The sequence below is a fragment of the Rhipicephalus microplus genome, chromosome 2 (genome assembly GCF_043290135.1).
Source record: "Rhipicephalus microplus isolate Deutch F79 chromosome 2, USDA_Rmic, whole genome shotgun sequence".
NCBI classification, from domain to species: domain Eukaryota; kingdom Metazoa; phylum Arthropoda; class Arachnida; order Ixodida; family Ixodidae; genus Rhipicephalus; species Rhipicephalus microplus.
The window spans coordinates 137585778-137605525 of NC_134701.1; the positions used below are offsets into that span (position 1 = coordinate 137585778).

Below are 19748 nucleotides of genomic sequence, written 5' to 3' on the forward strand. Positions count from 1 at the left end.
TTTTTTTCAGGTCACACGAATTTAAAAGAAAGTATTATGGTCTCTACATAAAGGTCCCGTGTCTCTTTAAAGAAAATTGTATACGTCGAGAGTCAGGCCGCACAAAGAGAAGAAAGAGAACTCAAAGATCTGTTTTTTCTCCTTTAGAGTGCCCAGTAACGGAATAAATATCAGGACAGTGCTTGGCTTGGTCGGACTGACGTCATCTTTTCTACCCTTGTTCGGAGTCACCAACGTACTTCGATCTCAGTTAAATCATTTCCTCTCCTTGACTTGAATGTTCCCTACTTCTTTGTTTTTTCTATTCCATTCATGTCTTCATTGCTCTACTTTATTCTTTTCTTCCGGTGTGTATTCGCCCCAGTCAAAATGAAAAGTTTCCTGAAGAGGGAATGCAGTTTGATCACTGGTCAATAAACGTGCGGGAAGTGCAGCCTGAGGCAGAGTGGCAATGTAACGATGTGCCTTCATTTTCATATGCAATTTCTGTTTAGTTATTTGTAGAGGAACAGTAAATGTTTGGCTCCTATGAGATGCCACAACACGCCTATCCCCCTGCCTCTCTGTCTCGGCCTCCTTGTCAGTGACCTGGTATTTAGGTTAATCCTCAGTATTAGTAGTGCCACTTTGACCGGATGGTAAAGAAACCTGGATATGTGTTTCTATAATATCTGAGACACTCGAAAAGACAAAAATAGGGTTTTGTGAGATGGTTTCTATAAAGAGAAAATGCCAAGATATGCGAAAGAAAAATGAAGGCTAACGAAGTTCCATGCAGTGGGGTGACTTTCTGCATTCTGTTTTTAAAATTATATTTCGGTACACACTGGTTTACCTCAATTCTTTTTAGGGGCGAAGCTCCTTAAGGCACGGCTTGTGCGTCCCTCGTAGTACGTAACTACCAGTGGCACATACCCGAAATAGGTATAACATTTGACCTCCAAGGTGGTGCCGGTGCGAGATTTCTTCTGTGCGTTGTTTAACAATAAAAATAGTGCTCAATGTACATGCCAATGGCTGCTAATGGGGAATGAGAGACAGGAGCATTCGGCTTTTAGTCAACGCGCATGCTTCGATCCACATTAGCAGCCATTGGCATGTACATTGAGCACTATTGGACAAGAAAGGGTTGCTACATTATACTCGCTGGGTGTAACCTCCTTAGTTTTAGAAAGGTTGAGCGAGCGTTGAGCCGCAGGGCCATGAATACAATGAACTAGTATATACCATGAATGAATTCGAGGTGGTTAAAGGGGGGGAGCAGATACGAAGCGCAAGCCGAAAGAAATTAAAAGCTGAATCCTCCTGTCTCTCATTTCACATTAGCAGCCACTGGCATGTACGTTGAGCACTATCTGACAGGAAAAGGTTGCTACGTTATACTCGCTGGGCGTAACCTCCTTGGTTTTAGAAAGGTTTAGCGAGCATTGGGCCGCAGTGCCATGAATACAGTGAACTAGTATATACCATGAACTCAAGGTGGTTGAAGGTGGGAAGTAGACCCGAAGCGCAAGCCGTAAGAAAGTGTGCGTGGGCCACCTCTCGTTTAGTCCTTGGAATGTCCACTGAATGGCGGTGCTTCTATATGGGGAATATATGATAGAAAGATGCGAGATGGTGAGACTTGGAGTGTTGAATAGATGGACGAACGGACACACAGACAGATGCATGGATGGACGCATGAACGGACGCAAGGGCGGATGCGTGAACGAACGCAGGGACGGGCGCACGAACAGACGCATGGACGGTCACACAGACGGACGCATGGACGGATGAATGCTTCGCCCCACTCTCCATCATTCATTCCGTGGATATGCTGCCATTTTTTTTTCTACACAAATATGCATTATAGGTCAAGAACCACGCCAATAAATAGCTCAACCACTGGTTTCTAGGTTGGTCATATAGGGCACGTAGATAGTGTTGTCAATCATCGTAGAACTGCTGACCGAGACCTACAATAGTAAGGTTGTTTGCTAAAAAACAGGGTTATAACGAGATTTTTTCAAATACGATTGGCTCTCCCACAATCGAGATTCAATGCAAGCATGGTATTGGCAGAAGGTAATCCTAGCCACAATATTGCAACGGGTATAGTGCATGTACGCTAGGGCACACCGCACCACACCGTACCCTATTTAGCGGTGATGCCAAGTGTAGCCTTCATTCAGAAATAGGCTTTCAAACCACAGAGTTCATTTAGATTTTATCCCGACCTCAACTAAATTGCATCCAGTCACCATAATTATTATCTATACATGTGCGCTACTAAACCTTTGCGTTCATGAATTCCCTTTAAATGTGGACTGCCGGTGTCTAAGAAAGGGAACACGCAATCGTGTGACCTGCTTTCTACAACGGCCGCCTACTGTATTTTGTAGCACTTGTCCAGCGGCCATAACTGATTGTTTTGTTAACCAATAGAGATGTGGGGTTTAGCGTCCCAAAACACCTTATGAAGATGACAGACGCCGTAATGAAGGGCTCCGGAAATACCAAGCACCTGATAGCTTTAACGTGCACCCAAATGTGAGCACACGGGCTTACAGAATTTTGCCTCAATCGTTTGTTTGCCAACAAATGGCGCCAAAAGCCAACATCTTTTCATTTGCTGTCTGTTGATGATGGTCCTGTGGGCAGCCGCTGCAGAGCGCGGGCCTTGCAATAACGTGATTTTATTCCTAAAGAACGACAGTGTACACAAGTGGCGTGCAAGATTTTTTGCTGCTTGTTTCGTTAGATAAATAAATAAAAAATATCATAACCTGAGCCACTGCAAGGTGAACTTGGGTGCCGCTTATTGCTTTGCGGTATCATGATGGAAATAAATGTTTGAATTTGAAGTTAACGCAATGGTTTGCACAACGTAGACGTTTGATATGTGATAGATTGATATGTGGGGTTTAACGTCCCAAAACCATCATATGATTATGAGAGACGCGGTAGTAGAGGGCTCCGAAAATTTCGACCACAGAGGGTTCTTTAACGTGCACCCAAATCTGAGCACACGGGCCTACAACATTTCCGCCTCCATCGGAAATCCAGCTGCCGCAGCCAGGATTCGGTCCCGCGAACTTCCGGTCAGCAGACGAGTACCTTAGCCACTAGACCACCGCGGCGGGGCACAGCGTAGACGTAACACTGCGAATGTGCCGAATGGTTAGCTCGAGTGTCTCGAAAAGCATGTTGAAGAGTGCTTTGTGCAGCGTACCGGAGGCGTGTTTCACATTGTAAAATATTATGTTATCTCACTACTGACCGGGGAATCAGTTCGGTGACGGTAATCATCGAGCAAGTGTTTAACAGCTCACATCTATGATTAGCAACAACAAGCCCTATTTCGCCCCACCGCGGTGCTCTAGTGCATGGCTAAGGTACTCGGCTGCTGACCCGGAGGTCGCAAGATTGAATTCCGGCGGCGGCGGCTGCATTTGTGTGTGAAGCGGAAATGTTGTAGGCCCGTGTCCTCGGATTTGGAGGCACGTTAAAGAACCCCAGGTGGGCGAAATTTCCCAAGCCCTCCACTACGGTGTCTCTCATAGTCATATGGTGGTTTTGGGACATTAAACACCGCTTATCAATCAATATCAACAAGCGCGATTTTATTTCATGTTGAGCGTTGCGACCACTAGGGTATAAATTTTCTTCTCAGGTCCATTCGACCTAACGAATATTATATTGCTAATATCTGTGACTTTGTTCAACGCAGGCAACCTAGCATACCTGAAAGGAAGAAGCCTCAACGGCAATCACGGAACAGCCCTGCTCAACTCACCTCTGGTGGGACCCCAGCCGGGCTTGGCTTGTTTCTCGTTTTGGTACCACATGTTTGGTGGGCGGAGCGCCACGCTGTGGCTGAGCGTAGTGAAGTCGCCAACTTCTTTTGGCACACAGACTTCTCTGCCGCTGCTTATTCAGCAGGGTCGCACGACGGCAGACATTTGGCACAACGTACGCCGGACCGTGAAGCTTGATAGCGTTCACAACAAGGTAAGTTTCACACCGAATCTCTTTCACTGAGCCGGTAAAGTATTTGTCCCTTTATGCAATTCTGGCCGTATTGTTACTTAGCTATAATAATCTGCTACCATTATTGAAGACACGGCCACAATATAAACAATATATAAGAGCTTATTTGACAACACTTCATCCTTCTCACGAAGTCCTTGCTGTAGCTTCCATGAAGGTTTCATATGCGGCTTTAGATTTCTCTTACAACAGGCTGACCTAAATCATTGTATTCTGGAGCTATCTATCTTAAGATGCAGTTAACAGGATGGCTTGCTTTTTCCATTAAGGATAACATAATGTTTCATTAGGTATGAAACGTGTGAATCGGCAACCACCGGTAATTTACCACTGTTCTTAAACAAAACAAAAATGTCTTCAAGTATTATACATTACCAATATTATCGCTTTTCTTGCATATTGGGCACAAACTTCGAAAATACCAAAAAAATTCGGGAAGTCTTTAATTACGTAGTCTGCAATGAGAAGTAAGATTATAGGCATAATATCAAGAGCTAGTTAGTGGAGTGCATCACGTAAGAACTATGTCCAGTGACGTCCTAGTGGACATCAAGGAAAAAAAGTGGGAAGGCCGTTTAATAGGAGAGACAGATAACTGATGGTCCATTAAACACACCAAAATAAATCAAAGTGATTGAAAGCATAGACTACTGCGCAGAAGGTTAGGTGAGGTGATGATTTCAAATTATTTCTAGGGTACATAAAAATTAGCTCCCGCAGGAAGGCGCAAACCAGATGTCATTACAAGAAGCTTTCGTCTGCAGTAGGAGTAATATTGACTTAGAAAGATTGCAAATAAGAATATGTGACTCAAATACCCCGGTGTGCCGACCAAATTTCGAGTACATTCTGCGAAACAAGAGGTAATCTTGTATGAAAGAATTTCCCTACTCAAAGTATACGATTGAAAGAGCTGTAAGTTCCTTCCGTCTGCCTCGGTAGAACAGTGACAACGGTGCTCGGCTGCTCGCACGAAGGTTGCGGGCTCGATTCCGACCATGGCTGTCGCATTTCGATGGTGAGGGTATGCTAGATGCTCGTGTACTGTGCGATGTTAGTTAACGTTAAATCACACCACTTGGTCAAGATTTTCAGAGACCTATACTACGGCGTCTATAATAATCGTCGTTTGGAGACATTAAACCACCAGTAGTAGTTATTATTATTATTTTATCACTTAATTTCTCTTCATTTTTTGAATTCTCGTATTGCGCAGTTGATACACACGTAAAAAGCACGCGAGCATCTACAATGTGACGCGACTTTTGTTTTGATTTCACTCGCGAAGACTGTTATCAATGCGTCACATCACGTTACAATTTTTCAGAAGCTTCGCGGTTGTTTGAGATATGTTTGAGGTTCCTAACAGTCTAGTTTATTTGACAGCTTAGTCTACCAACAACGATAACCCTGGAATCTTCGATGGCACATGTATAAAGGCTGACGCGCTTTACCACTTGGAATATTATTGACAGCCGACGCGCTGTTCGCCGCTATCATTGCATGGCATCTATTGCTCCTATTTTGATTCTCTTTTTTTTTCGAGCACAAGTTCGCGCCAATTAGAGAGTTGCATCTTTAATAGACGAAATGGGACCTTTTGCTGTCACGACGAGGAGACAATGTTTCTCTATGATGCTATGAAATTAAAACGCTAACTCTCGCAAGCGCAACCAACTGTCCCTTTTTTATCTCTTTGAGTACTTGAATTTATGCTTTAAAGTGACTTTTAACATAGTACTGTTCTATGTTGTGGTACAAGAAGACTTGAATGACGTATTTCCATCACGGAAGTTATGGAAAAGAAGTATGCATGATTAGAAGACAAATAAAAAAAGACCTCGACGGGAGTCGCACCTGTGAGCTCTGATTTCGCGCCTACAGATGCCGAGCACGCTATCCACTGTGCCATGGTCTTCTTTTACATACGTTTCAGGCATTAAAATTACACATTTTATATCTACAGCACTGTCCGCTCAGAACGTCCTTGGCAAAGTGCAGCATTGCATGCTTCATTACAGTAATATGTGAACTTGGTTCCTTCAACGCGTCATTTATAAGCGTTCGTCTTAATTGGCGTGTTACCAATAGGAAAAATGCAATTTCGTCGCATCTTTAACGCATCTCCAAGTGGCGACCTTACACCAATTGTCGGTGTCGTTCATATTATCTATCTATACCAAAAATAGCTCTGCGACACCCGCTGGCTTCGCGGCTCCACGTTCGCCACTTACGCTTGCGCCACGAATAATCATGGCCGGCAAAGGAAAGACACGACGCGTTGCGCTTCCCTCTGGTAGGGCATTGGTATTCAATAACTGCAACATTCCACGAGTGCCAACAAGATGGTAGCATGTCGATTTTCGATCTTGTCTTTGTGCGAACCAAGATTCCTGGTGAAATTCAATGTGATGTGGTTGATGGAATTTCGGACCTTATAGCTGTCTTAGTTCAAGTTAGTTAAATTCAATGCAACAGTTATATTCAATACATCTGTATCTTCAAGCGTGTTGCCAGATGACTGGAAACTGTTCTAAATAAGTCCTTTATTTAAAACTGGCGACAAACAACTGATAAAAAATTATCGTCCTATTGCTCTAACATGTTCTTGCTATAAGTTATTAAAACACATCATTCATATACATATAACTTTTTTTTCTTTATAACATTCTATTTTGTCACCCACTCAGCATAGTTTTAGGCGAGGTTTTTTGGCTATAACCCAACTTGTCGAAGGAGTTCAAGACTTCGCCTCCGCTATAAATGATCGAAGTCAAACTGATACATTGTTTTTGGACTTTGCCAAGACATTCGACAAATCTACTATACAAAACTACAAATTAGGCTTCGCGGAATACTGAAAAATAATCGGCTTTGTAATTGGCTACAAGCATACTTGACATTGTCGAAGCAGTATGTTGTGTACAATTAACTTCCTTCTAAATTTATACCAGTTATATCAGACGTTCACCAGGGTTCTGTACTGAGACCTTTGCTTTTCTTGCCATTTAAAGTGACATCAGTGAAGGTTGTATTTCAAGACTTTGATTGTGTGCTGATTCCTGCATTCTATATTCGGTTGTAAATTTACATGGTGACCGAGCAAATCTCAGTGCTCACCGCAATCAATATTGAAGTGGCGCAATACAGGGCCGTTGTGTGTTGATTCTGCTTAAAGTGTTGTATTAATAATTACAAATATGAAGCCCACAATAATATTTGACTAAACAGCAGACGGCAACCAAGTTTTACGTCTTTTCAATTTCAAGTACTTAGGTCTTCACCTCCATCGTGATATGCATTAGAATATATGTACCAGATAAACTATATTGCAAATATTGCCATGTATAAATTCCTTAATTTGACGTGATGCATTCACGATTCTAAGGACATTAAACTTTTAGCGCACGGGCTACTGGCTTTACGTCTGCTTGAATATAGAAACGTAATGTGACAGATTTACCACTGGTAATATTAATAAACTGGAAAGGATGCAAAATGAAGCAGTCAGGTTTATCTTCAACAAGTATGATATTACGTCTGTTGCTGAACTGAAGGGTCGAGCAGGTTTACGGATACTGTCGGACCGAAATAAAATAACATGCCTTCGTTTTATTTAAAAGGTGTTAAAGACAAGCTAAAGAGCCAGGCTCATGCATACGTCACCTCTTCTTCAGGTTACAATCACCACAAGACGCAGAAATTCGTTCACATTACTTCCTTATCAGACAAAAAAATAACAATGCTTCAAGTATTGCTTGATAGTTCGTGGGTCGACGTGGATGACATGGATAAATTCAAGACTCCCATTGAAAATAGTATTTAAAATATAATTCTTTTTTTATTGGGTACCTTTTACTTATTAGTTATTTGTAATATCATTTGTTGTTTCGCGAATCATGTCTTTTTTAAGTTTCTTTTCTTGTTTTCTTTTTCTGATTGTTATTTTTAGATGTACTTGTGTGAATTCACTCTGCTACGGCCCCTGTGGGGCTAGCAGTATTGTAAATAAATAAATAAATAAATGATAGGGCAACACCAAGTTCGGCCTCCAATGTGTCACGTTTTTGAGGCTTTCACATCGCAAGCACCAAAGACATTGCGCAGAAGAGAGAGGACAAAATGAGGCACAGGCAGGGAAGTTAACCAGGAATTGGAGCATCCGATTTGCTACCCTGCACTAAGAAAAAGGGGAATGCGAAAAATATATGAGGAAAAAAGAGCTAAATATACACGCGCAAACGAAAAGTGACCTGGGGTGCTATAGCCTATTCAACAGGTTACTACCACGCAAAAAGTCTAATAAAGTTTCACTGGCTTTGTGTGCGAAGACACATCATGTCAGCTCTCAAGTACTCACAATTCTGACAAGGGTCTCTCGTCAAGGCGAGCTAACGCAGAAGCTAGTGGCCGTCTTGGCACGCAGTAATGGGGGCAGTGACAAACGTGCTTCATCGTTTCATCACTGCCGCAATGATCGCAAACAGCACTGTCTTTCATGCCGAATAAGAAGGCGAAAACTTTGGTGAAAGCAACACCGAGCCACAGTCGGCAAAGCAGCAAGCTTCTGTTGTCTCAAGACGAGAGAGTCCGGACAAAGCCCGAAGTCGACGAGACGGGTCCAGCCTCTGCAGTCGCGTGTGCCGTAACCACCCAGTGTTCCACATAAATTTTGCTTCTTCATTTGCAATTTTTCAGATTTTAATTGCATCATCAGTCCTTAGCAATGGAATAGATTGCGTAAGCTCTCATATAAGATGTACAGTAAAATTTAACTATTTCTGCAAGAACACGCTTCACTTTCGTGTTTTACCGATTCGTATGACAAAAATATCAACCATCTCTTTAGGGGCGAAGCTCCTTAAGCTGTGGGTCGTGCGTCCACGATGTATGTAATAGTTGTAGTAGTCGTCGCCGTTGCATCTGCAGGTAACCACCTCCGCGGCTGGACTAGAGGAGCGGTACGCGCCCACTCTCTTGAAATGAGGAGGAAACCCGCGCATGCTAATTATAAATAAGAAAGTCGTTTCTGATGAAATAACCTACAGAGACGAGTATCGGTGACATTTGCCTTTAATTTGATGCTCAATAAAAAAAACTTGTAACGGAAGGACATACTTCGAGCATTATCTGACCAGAAAAGGTTGCCACGTTAAACTCGGTGGGCGTAACCTTCTTGGTTTTAGCAAGGTTTAGCGAGGGTTGGGCCGCAGTGCTAAGAACTAGTGGCGGGGAAAGGTGGGAACTAGACATGAAGCGCAGGCAGTAAGGGCCTTTACACGCGCTACCCGCACAGCCACAACGCACGTGCCGGGACCCCTACCACACGCAAACGGAGGACAAATAAGCCAATTGGCGACGCTCTTCCACCCTCCGCAGCGCCGCCAATTGGCTTATTTGTCCCCCGCTTGCGTGCGGTAGGGGTCCCGGCACGTGCGTTGTGGCAGTGCGGGAAGCGCGTGGAACGGCCCTAAGAGAGTGTGCGCGTGCCGCTCCTCTAGACCGGCTGTGCCAGCCCTCCTTTAGTCCTTGGAATATCCGCTGAATGGCGGTACTTCTATATGATAAATATACGAGTAAAAGATGCAAGATGGCGGTACTTGAAATGTTCACTAGATATACGGACGGGTGGACACACGCATGGACGGAAGGACAGACGCAGAGATGTACGCACGGACTGACGCACGGACGGACGGACAAACGAATGAATTCACGGAAGGACGTTTGAATAAAAGGGTGAACGAACGGACGGATGCACAGACAGATGGACGCAATGACGAACGTACGAATGGACTCACAGATGGACGGATGGACAGATGCATGGACGGTTGCACAGACGGACGCACGGACGCACGAAAGCAAGAACGAACAGATGGACGGAAGCACGGACCGACTGACGGATGCTTCGCCTCACTCATCATCATGCTTTCCATGGATATGCTGGGATTTTTTGTTGCAGTGATAAGCTTCCCGTCGTATGCATTTAGAGTTGACTAAAGAAGAAAGGCACAAAGAAGGCCTAGCTGGCCTTTTCCTAATTGAAGACCACTCGATAACTTTAATAAATAACCTGAATATGCTGCCTAAGGGTAAGTGTCAACATTATTATGTGATTATGTGGGTGTATTCCCTGAAATATCATTGTTGAAGAAATTCAGCGTACTGATGTTCTGTAATTGGAGTTCCCCATGATTGTTCCTACATGAAAACATCACATTTTAGCGGCAAAGCTCCTTAAGCCGTGAGTCGTGCGCCCGTGATGTATGTAGTAGTAGAGTAGTAGTAGTCGTAGTAGTAGGTAGCCTACTGACATGCTTTGGCTGCAAAATAACAAACACAAAGTTAAGAAACACTAAACACCAAAGCCTGTCAGTAAGCAAATAACAACTAGGCCAACAATCAGTATAGGTACAATAGTTGGTAGCCACCTCACGTTTAGGCCTTGGAATATCCGCTGAATGGCGGTACTTCTATATGATAAGTTTATGATGAAAAGACGCGAGACGGCGGTACTTGGAGTGTTCACTAAATGGACGAATGAATGGACAGACAGACAAGCAGATGGACCAATGGAAGGACGCGTGCAGGGACGAACGGGTGGCAGGACGCATGGACAGACATACACATGCATGGACGGATGGCCGGACGCAAAGACGGGTGAACGGACGAACGGACGGACGCATGGGCAGATGCACAGACGCACGCACAAACGAACGCAGTGATGAACACACGGATGAATGCATGGATGGATGCATGGACGCATGGACAGATGGACGGACGCATGGACAGACGAAAGCAAGAACAAACAGCGGACGAAAGCACGGACAGACTGACAGATGCTTCGCCCCACTCATCATCATTCACTCAATGGATATGCTGTGAATTTTTCGCTAAACACCTCTAACTTGTGATAAGCTTATTCAACGCCTCCTCTAGAAGATGCCTGCCGCATGAGAAGAAAAACGGCTGCCACACCCTTTCCCTCCTTTATTTTAGAATGTTCTCGGTCGCTAGCGTCACCTGTGGCGGACGGTGCAACAACGCAACACTTTGCATAGCCTCCGAAACAGTAGTGCACAGTTGCAGGTCTCGAATAACTCTCGGCTGCCGAGCCCCTATGGGCCGCAGATGAAGGACGCTTAGCTGGTACCATAGAGTTTCTCAAAATTAACTAGAGGGCACTCTGGCGCTACGATCGTTCAGCGACCATGGGAATGATGGGTAGTACACACATTTGCCTAGTCTTCGTACTTGCGGGCGGTGAATCGTACTTGCGGCTTCGTTTATTGCTGTGTTTCGATTTTGTTTTGAAAGAAAGATTCAACCCTTTTAAACGTCGTGACCCAATTTGAAAAGGTTTTAAAAAAATAGGGTGGTGAAGCGCAATCGCTGAACATTTGTTGATTTTTGTTTCATGAGAAAACAGCTTCAAGCCACACGAACACACACGGAGTCAAATGCAGGCCAGAAGTACGAAGTTTAGACAAATATGTGTACTACCCATCATTTCCATGCTCAGTGAAGCGCTGTGTGTTCCAGCTCCTATAGACACTAGCGCCAGAGCTCCCTCTATACTCCGTTTCATACATCGGGTGCAACGCTGTGAAGGCTAGGCAAGTAGTCCGTAAAGAAAACACGACGCGTTGCTCCGCGCGGTTTCGTAGCCGAGTTTCTGCTTCTGGTCACCGACGCGTGCGGACGCAGGATGGAAAGCTCATCCCGAGCAGCGACAGCGGCCGACGCCGGCCGCGGTACAGCGTCTCCCCTCGTTCCAAAGGACTACAGGATTATTCTGCCTTCGTTGCCATCAGGTGAAGCGATGCGTCGAGCAGTAGCTCTACACTGCGACGTCAGCGGCCGACCGTACCGCATCGACGACTTCAGGAAACCTCTCAGAGATTTAGGCGTCATACAGCAAGTAAGTGGCATCGGAGCATATCAGATGTCGCACGTGTGGCTATTGAACATGAAGACCGTGGAAGCAAAGAAAGCGCTGACAGACGCAGGCGTTATCAAGGTTAAAGACCGGGTATGTCTCGTCATTGACCCAACGCGGCAAGAAGTTAAAATGAAATTGCACTGGCTAGCGTTCGATGTTACAAAAGACGCTATTCGACGTGCCTTCTATGAATACGGCGACGTCAAGGAGGTGACCGATGACCGATGGAGAGTCGAGGATTTTGAAGGAGTTGAATCGACCACTCGTGTAATACGCATGCAACTACGAGATGGCGTTTCTGTGGATCAACTGCCCCATCAGGTGCGTATTGGCAGCAGTACGGCACTGGTCGTGGTGCCGGGAAGACCGCCTTTGTGCTTGCGGTGCCGAAGCACGGAGCATATGTGACGCGATTGTAAGGTCCCAAGGTGCAGCGAATGCCACTCTTTCGGTCACGAGCAGGATGAGTGTAACCGTTCATACGCACGAGCTGCAGGGCGACGACCAGAGACTCAACAGAGTGAACTTCTCATGGATGAGGAGGAATCTGAACAAGCGTCTTTGCCTGCGATACCACAGAAGCAGACGACATCGGACGACACGCCGGTGCTGGGGAAAAGCAAGCAAGTTTCTTCAGCCCCGGACACGAACGCCGAACGGAAGATGGGAAGTCAAGCGGCCCCAACGACTAGCGAAGAGACGCGTCCTGCGCCTGCGATGCACGCCGCGTCGCAGCTGCAAGCAACGCGCCCTGAAACGCCGGCGTCCCAGGCCAACGCTGCTTCGACTCCTCTAAACTCGGCTTCACAGCACTCTTTGGCGAACAAAACACACGAAAATGAGGATTTGCCTAGTGATCTGGATACCTTAAACATGGAATTAGAATCGGCGTCTGCAAAACGCCGTCGCGATTCAGACGACGGTGCTCAAGTAGACGAAACGCAAGTAAAGTCGGAAATGCAGTGGAAGGTGGTCAGTGGAGGCAAGAAACGAAACGCTGCCCGCCAACGGTCGTCGTCGCTAAAACGCGACGATGGCCGCTCAAACTAAAGGTGAACAACATGGATCCGCCCTGGACGACGAGAGCCCAATAAGTGAACGTGCAGGGCTCTCAGCTTGGACCCGCTCACCGATCACGTCGCTGAGCGGGTTCGTGAAAGCAGCGACGCTCAATATACGAGGACTGGCTTCCAGGAAGAAACAGAATCAGCTCTACAGACTAGCCATGGACCAAGACCTGGACATTATTGCAGTTCAGGAAACCAAAGTGGAGAGCGTGGGCGCCACCGAGAGCCTACTGCAACGTTTCACCGGACGCCACACCGCCAGCGTCAGTCATGCAGTTGGTAGGTCGGCAGGGTGTGTGATCTTTGTGCGGAATAGTTTAGGTGCCAGTGTTCAAAACGTCACGTCTGACTCATCCGGAAGGTTTGTTGTATGTGATTTGACCTTCTTTTCTCTTAATTGGCGAGTGATTTGTTTATATGCACCTCTTAAAGTTGATGAACGGTGTGTAACATTCGATGAAATTCGTAGTTATTGTGAATGCGATCGCATAGTCATCCTTATGGGAGATTTTAATTGTGTGATCAGTGCCGATGATAAAACAAGTACATCCAATTTCAACGACTCAAGCACAGTCGCGTTAACGAATCTAATTTCTGACTTAGACCTTGAGGATGTTGCAGAGTGTATTGGTAAAGGACCAACACTGTATACGCATTTCCAAGGCTCCAGTCATGCGCGCCTAGATAGGGCCTACGTATCACTGGATTTAATTCCGATTATCAGTGAGTACAATGTCCTCCCTATTTCATTTAGTGATCATTGCTTAGTATCATTTGTAATAGGTAAAAGGAATACACGTAGACCAGTATTTAACTGGGACACGTGGAAGCTGAATTCTAATCTCTTTGAAGATGAAAAATTTATGGACAGTGTTCGAGAGGCGTTGGTAAACATAGATAGTGGAGACCGAAAATACGGAGTCAAGTGGGAACAATTTAAACAGAATATAAAGTTGATAGCTATAGAACGCTCATGTGTAATAAAACACGGAAAGAGTGAAGAAGAAAGAACCCTACGTTTAAATCTCAAAGAACTGCTAGCAGAGGACAGCAAAACGCCAGGCTTATTCACAAATGATATAAGGTCAGTAAAGTCCAAATTGGAACAAATTGATGAGGAGAAGTATCGTGGCGCACAAATAAGGGCAAGGGCAGAGAAAATGACCGTAGGAGAGAAACCGACCAAAAGAATGCTTGGTCTCGAAAAACGAAACGCTCAGCGGAATGTTATACATCAGATTTAATACATGGGTAACGTTACAAGTGAACAAAGATATATAGAGGATGCTTTCAACGAGTACTACACCACTTTATTTGATAAATGTAAAGCAAATGTAGATGAATTCAAGAATGAATTTTTAAAATTAATGCCAAAGGTTGAGGACTGCAGGAAAGACAGCCTAGAATGTCCTATTTCTGAACCGGAAGTGACAAAAGCAATAATTGCCCTCCATTTGGGAAAGTCCCCAGGACCTGATGGCTTAACAGCCGCATTTTATAAGGAATTCAAACACGAACTAGCACCGATCCTGGCAGCGGTTTTTAACGAAGCCTTAGACATAAAGACTTTGCCACCTTCTTTTCTGCTATCTCATACTATTTTAATACCAAAAACTGAGGACGCAGTTAAATTACGTGAAGTGAAATCGTACAGGCCAATTAGTCTCTCAAAATTCGACTACAAGATTTTGATGAAAGTGCTAGCAAGGAGACTGCAGACAGTTATTAATAACATTGTAGGCGACCACCAGACATGTGGGATCAAACGGCGCACTATATTCACAAACATTCACAAGGCACGAAGTGTATTGCAGTGCTGCGATGCCACAAATGATCACATCGCGATGATCCAGATAGATTTAGAAAAAGCATTTGACCGAGTACCGCACGAAATTCTTTTTATTTTGTTAGACTATGTCATTGTTGGCAAAGTAATTCGAGATACAGTTCGAATGGCATATACTGGATGTAAAACTCGGCTAATCATCAACAAAGTTCTTGGGAAACGAATTAATGTCAGACATTCTGTACGACAAGGTTGCCCTTTGTCTTCCCTCCTATATTCAATTTATATAGAGTCATTTTGCCAAAAAGTCATGAAAAGCAATAACATAGTGGGGTACAAACTACAAGAAGCTGAAGTACGGGTACTGGCATACGCAGATGATATAGCTGTGTTTTGTAAAGATTATGATAGTATCGCTGAAACCACAAAAATTGTGAACCTTTATTGTAATGCAAGTGGTAGTTTGGTAAACTGGAGCAAGTGCCTGGGTTACTGGCACGGCGAATGGCCTGTGACTCCACAATTTGTGGCTGGTATTTCATGGACTACTACTCCGGTACGATACCTAGGTGTGCCATTAGAATATTATTGTGACAGTGAACCGTACTGGCGGCGTCTGGCTGTGGAGCTACGAGAAAAAGCTGAAAAACTCAATGGTTTCCAGCTGTCAATTTTCGCCAGAGCGACATTTTGTAACGTATTTTTAGTCAGTAAGCTCTGGTATGTCCTTCAGGTAATGCATTGTTCACGTGTGAATCTACAGAAGCTTCATCGAATATTTGCTGTTTTCTTGTGGGGTTCTTCTTGGGAGCGAACAAGTAGAACTAACTTATTCAGACGGGTTCGCTCTGGAGGACTTGGTCTGTGTCATTTGTACCTTCGTCAGTTAGTTAATCGGTTTATGTTTTTCCGAAATAATCGAGACCCATTCATACGTACTGTTATACAGCTTAGGCTTGGAAGACGGTTGCCAGAATTTGTGGTAGCATCTGTTCACATGAAAGTAAGTGTTAGAGGTTTCTTAAAAGAAGTTATTGATTCATGTCTCTTTCTAAAAACGCGTTTTTCATTGGAATACCTCAGTACGGTTTCGCGTAAAAAGTTATACAAAGATTTAGTAGAAACAGTTCTTCCTGTTCCCCTATATAGAGCATTAAACCGTGTAGGCCCAGGCCAAAATGTCTTAAGCCGTGTTAAAAAAATGGAGGTAACACCTGGAGCGAAATCCTTTTTCTTTAAGTTGCACACTGGGTCCTTGCCTGTGAAAACATGGATGCAAGAAAAAGGCTTATTCGTTCCTTGGGGTGTTGATTGCCTTCTCTGCAAAAAGCCGGAAACAATTGAACATGTTTTCCTGGACTGCTGGGATGCAGTCTTTTTCTGGGATGTTCTCCAAAGGACTTTGAAAAAGGATCTGCCTCTCGATGCCTATGGCATCAGATTTCTACCAGTATCAAATGAAGAAGGAATACCTTTCGACCTAGTTATGTTACTGGGCCTGCACGCTATATGGCAATCTAGAATGGCGGTGCGCCATGCTGATGTTAATGCACGTCCGGTCAGGCAATATTTCTTTCAATCTTTCTATTCGTTCGTGGAAGCAGAAAAGGTTCAACAAGAGGTGCCCGAATGGCTTCATCAAGTAGAAAGCCTTCTACAGATGAAAGAATTTTAAAAAGCCTGTTAAATATGATGCTTTTTACCTCTTTTTTTGTTTCATGTTTCTACTTTGTTGGATGTATATATGTTTGTGAATGTTGTATGTAAACAGGCAATAAAGAAAGAAAAAAAAAAGGTTTCGTAGCCGAGTGGTCTGACGCGTCGCTCCGAAGAGTTCACCGTAGTTTTGAAGTGCATGGGTTCGAATCCACGTGGTACCATTTTTATTATAATTTTTGCGAGTTCAATTCGAAATCTTTTTTTTTTCAGTAACTTCAACTTACTTGCACGCGGAAGTGAACTGCACGTACCTAATCATTCGTAGCATACCGTGTTTCCTTGTGAGGGCCGGAACCTGCTGAGCTGGCACCGAGGTTTGACCAGCATGGTGATTTTGTCGCGATTATACCACATTGTCGGTTTACCTGTAAGATGACCTGTAAGATGGCGTGTAAGATGACGTTAATTCATTTATTAGGTAGTACAGCAGCTTCAATGAGGCTTGGTTAACGACAGGTGCTCACCTTCAACTTTTGTTTTCGCCACAACAAGTAAAAAAAAACGGCGGCGCGGGTCGCGCGGAGAGCGAAAACCTGATACGAAAGCGACAAACATAAATTACCAACTCGCATATTTAGATTGTTTATCCGACAACACAGGCGTTTGTTTTTTACCCTGATGACAAATATGTATGCTTAGAAGTTTCCCGAGAAGCATTTATTGATTCTCGTACACCCCAAGCGACGCACTACTTTTTGGTCGCGGCAGTACACAGCGCAAACAAGAGCGCTAGCTTTGACAGCGTTGCACATGATGTATGAAACGGAGTATAGTAAGTATTGTGAGAAACTCTATGGCTGGTACCACCCGCTGCCGTGATAATAGTCTCGGTCGCGAGCGCCACCACGCGGCGCTTGCTCAAAACTGAAGGCAGGCCAACTCCGCTGGGAGCGCGAGCCATTCCCCAGGCATTGTTTAGAGGAGGCGTTGGCTTACTCCATACAATCACGTATAACACTTAAAAAAAGTGAAAAAAAGAACCACAAGATTGGCTGTTGTGTATATTATTTTTTTATCTATTGCACAGCTCGTATTCGTCCTATCAAGTGGACAGTCTGCCGACAGTGAAGTCGAGTTGTCTTTGGGACTTCTGAGCTTAACTACGGGAAAATGTGACGTGCTTACGGATGCTCGTGGTAAGTTATTTTGCTTTCGTGCTCCTAATTCTCCCTGGACGTAACATATGTCAGCCGAGTGATAGTTCTGGTTTAAAAGTCGACCACTCTAGTTGTGACTGTTCATAAATGTCTAAATTGAACTCCAACCCACAGTTGGAGTTCAAATTGCCATGGTGTCGTGGTGCCATGACATGGTGACCAAAGCAATTATGTAGCGGTTACGAGGGTGTGACGGTAAATGTGACTTTCGAGCTACGACGGTCGCAATTAGATGAGTGGAATGCCATATGCCTGCGTACCATTCGATATCAGAACACGTTTAAGTATACGCCAGATTGTTAAAATTTGCAGAGCCTTCCACTGCATGTGCGCTTCGTGATGATGTCATTATTTCGGCTCCTAAAACCTCAAATACTATGTTTCTTTGAGTTTCATATACAATTTTTTAAATACCAAGAGTATTATTCGTTATACTGATGAGTGATTGTAATATTGCAGGGTACTGCGACTTTGAGTTCGACACTTGTGATTGGACGATTGAGAGTGGGTGGCAGCGAGAACAAAAATCAAGCGCGCAATTAGCCCTCGACTCGTCTTCTGGTCCTGTCAACTCAGGTACTTCAACCTACTTACTTTACTGTCACTTTGTTGCTTGTATTATTTCTTTAGGAGGGAGAACAATTTTCTGTAGCAGAATGCAACACGTAAAACAAAAATTTATTACACACGTCACTTTTTGTTACGTTTGCAAATTATTTACTATAGATCAACTTATATTTTATTCGAAAACGTTCAAGTCATCCCGGCCGCGACGGTCGCATTCCGATGAAGGCAGAATAGTAGAGGCCTATGTACTGTACCTGCAACGTCAGTGCACATTAAAGAACACCAGACGCTCCACATTTCTGCCACCCTCCACTGCGGCGTGTCTCATGATAATAACTTGGTTGTGGGACGTACAACCCCACATATTTAAAAAAAATCAGTTATGGACATAAATTGAAAAATTCTGCGTCCTAAAGTGTTCGCCGAGTAACGACCCATCCCCGACGAGAAAATATATGCATTGCGCGCTCGTCATTAGTAAGCGAAACGAGGGGCTTTACATCTGCGTTTGCATATAAGACAGAACTTTGCAGTTAGCGGGAACCATCATTTGCAGCTGTTGAAGGAAAATTGTCATGGAATCTGGATTTGCCGAATTGAACTTCTGCCTGTAGTTTGTGTACGAGTGTTTTCTATAGCTACAGTGCGGTGTAGATGCGATAGTAATGTTCAACTTTTATAGTTTCATTCTTTTTTTTATTTTTGCGAGAGTTTGGTCGCTCGTAACGAAAACGCGCCACAAGTCACTGTTGACCAGAGAGCCACTTTTTAATAACTGTGTAACATGTCTTTACATATTCTAAAAATGAGATACTTGGAAATTATTGTTTCTTGCCTTCGTGAAGATGAACCCTTAAGGTGCAACTGAATTTACCACAACAACAGGAAAAATAAGCACAGAGAGTAATCTGTTTCGGGGGATAAATATTAAAAGCGGCGACGATGCGTGCACTCCGTATACGAGTTTATATTCTTTGGAGGAATTGTAAACGGCACATGCCTGGAACGCAGTGAAAAAACACTGGCTATAGCGATATTTCCTTGCGTGCAATTTGACGTTTGCAGTTTCCACCCTGACGGCAACGCAGAGCACAGATTCATCCACTGACGCCGTTGTGAGCAGTCCTGAATGGCCGGGGCAAAACCAGCCACAATGCCTGGAGTTCTGGTATTCGTCGGCGGCAGTGATGTCAGCACGCTTACAGGTAATGTGAACAGTGTGTGCTTTACGCCACACCTATACCGACGAAATCACCATTTTTAAAAAGAAAATTTCTATGTCCTCGGCAATTAATTATATATTAATTAATTTTTTATTTCCATCGTAGGGTTTCTTTAACAAAGACAGCGACCAAGAAAAAAAGCTGCTCTAGGCAACTTGAGGAGCTCTTAGTTCCCGTTTTCTATGGTGGCAGCAGTTGGCGGAGGTGGCAAAAGACGTGCTTAGGATTGTTTACCAATCTTTAACAAAACATTCTTTCTCT

General features: G+C 44.2%; 1 protein-coding gene across 1 annotated transcript in view; it reads left to right on the forward strand.

The window, feature by feature from the left end:
* The window catches only part of LOC119169735 (MAM and LDL-receptor class A domain-containing protein 1), a 269301-nt gene that overhangs the window by 58992 nt on the left and 190561 nt on the right, over positions 1-19748 (forward strand). Inside the window, exons 14-17 of the mRNA XM_075886845.1 lie at positions 3710-3990; positions 17568-17676; positions 18157-18273; positions 19330-19469. Coding sequence (XP_075742960.1) covers positions 3710-3990; positions 17568-17676; positions 18157-18273; positions 19330-19469 — 647 coding nt within the window. The remainder of the gene's footprint in view (positions 1-3709; positions 3991-17567; positions 17677-18156; positions 18274-19329; positions 19470-19748) is intronic.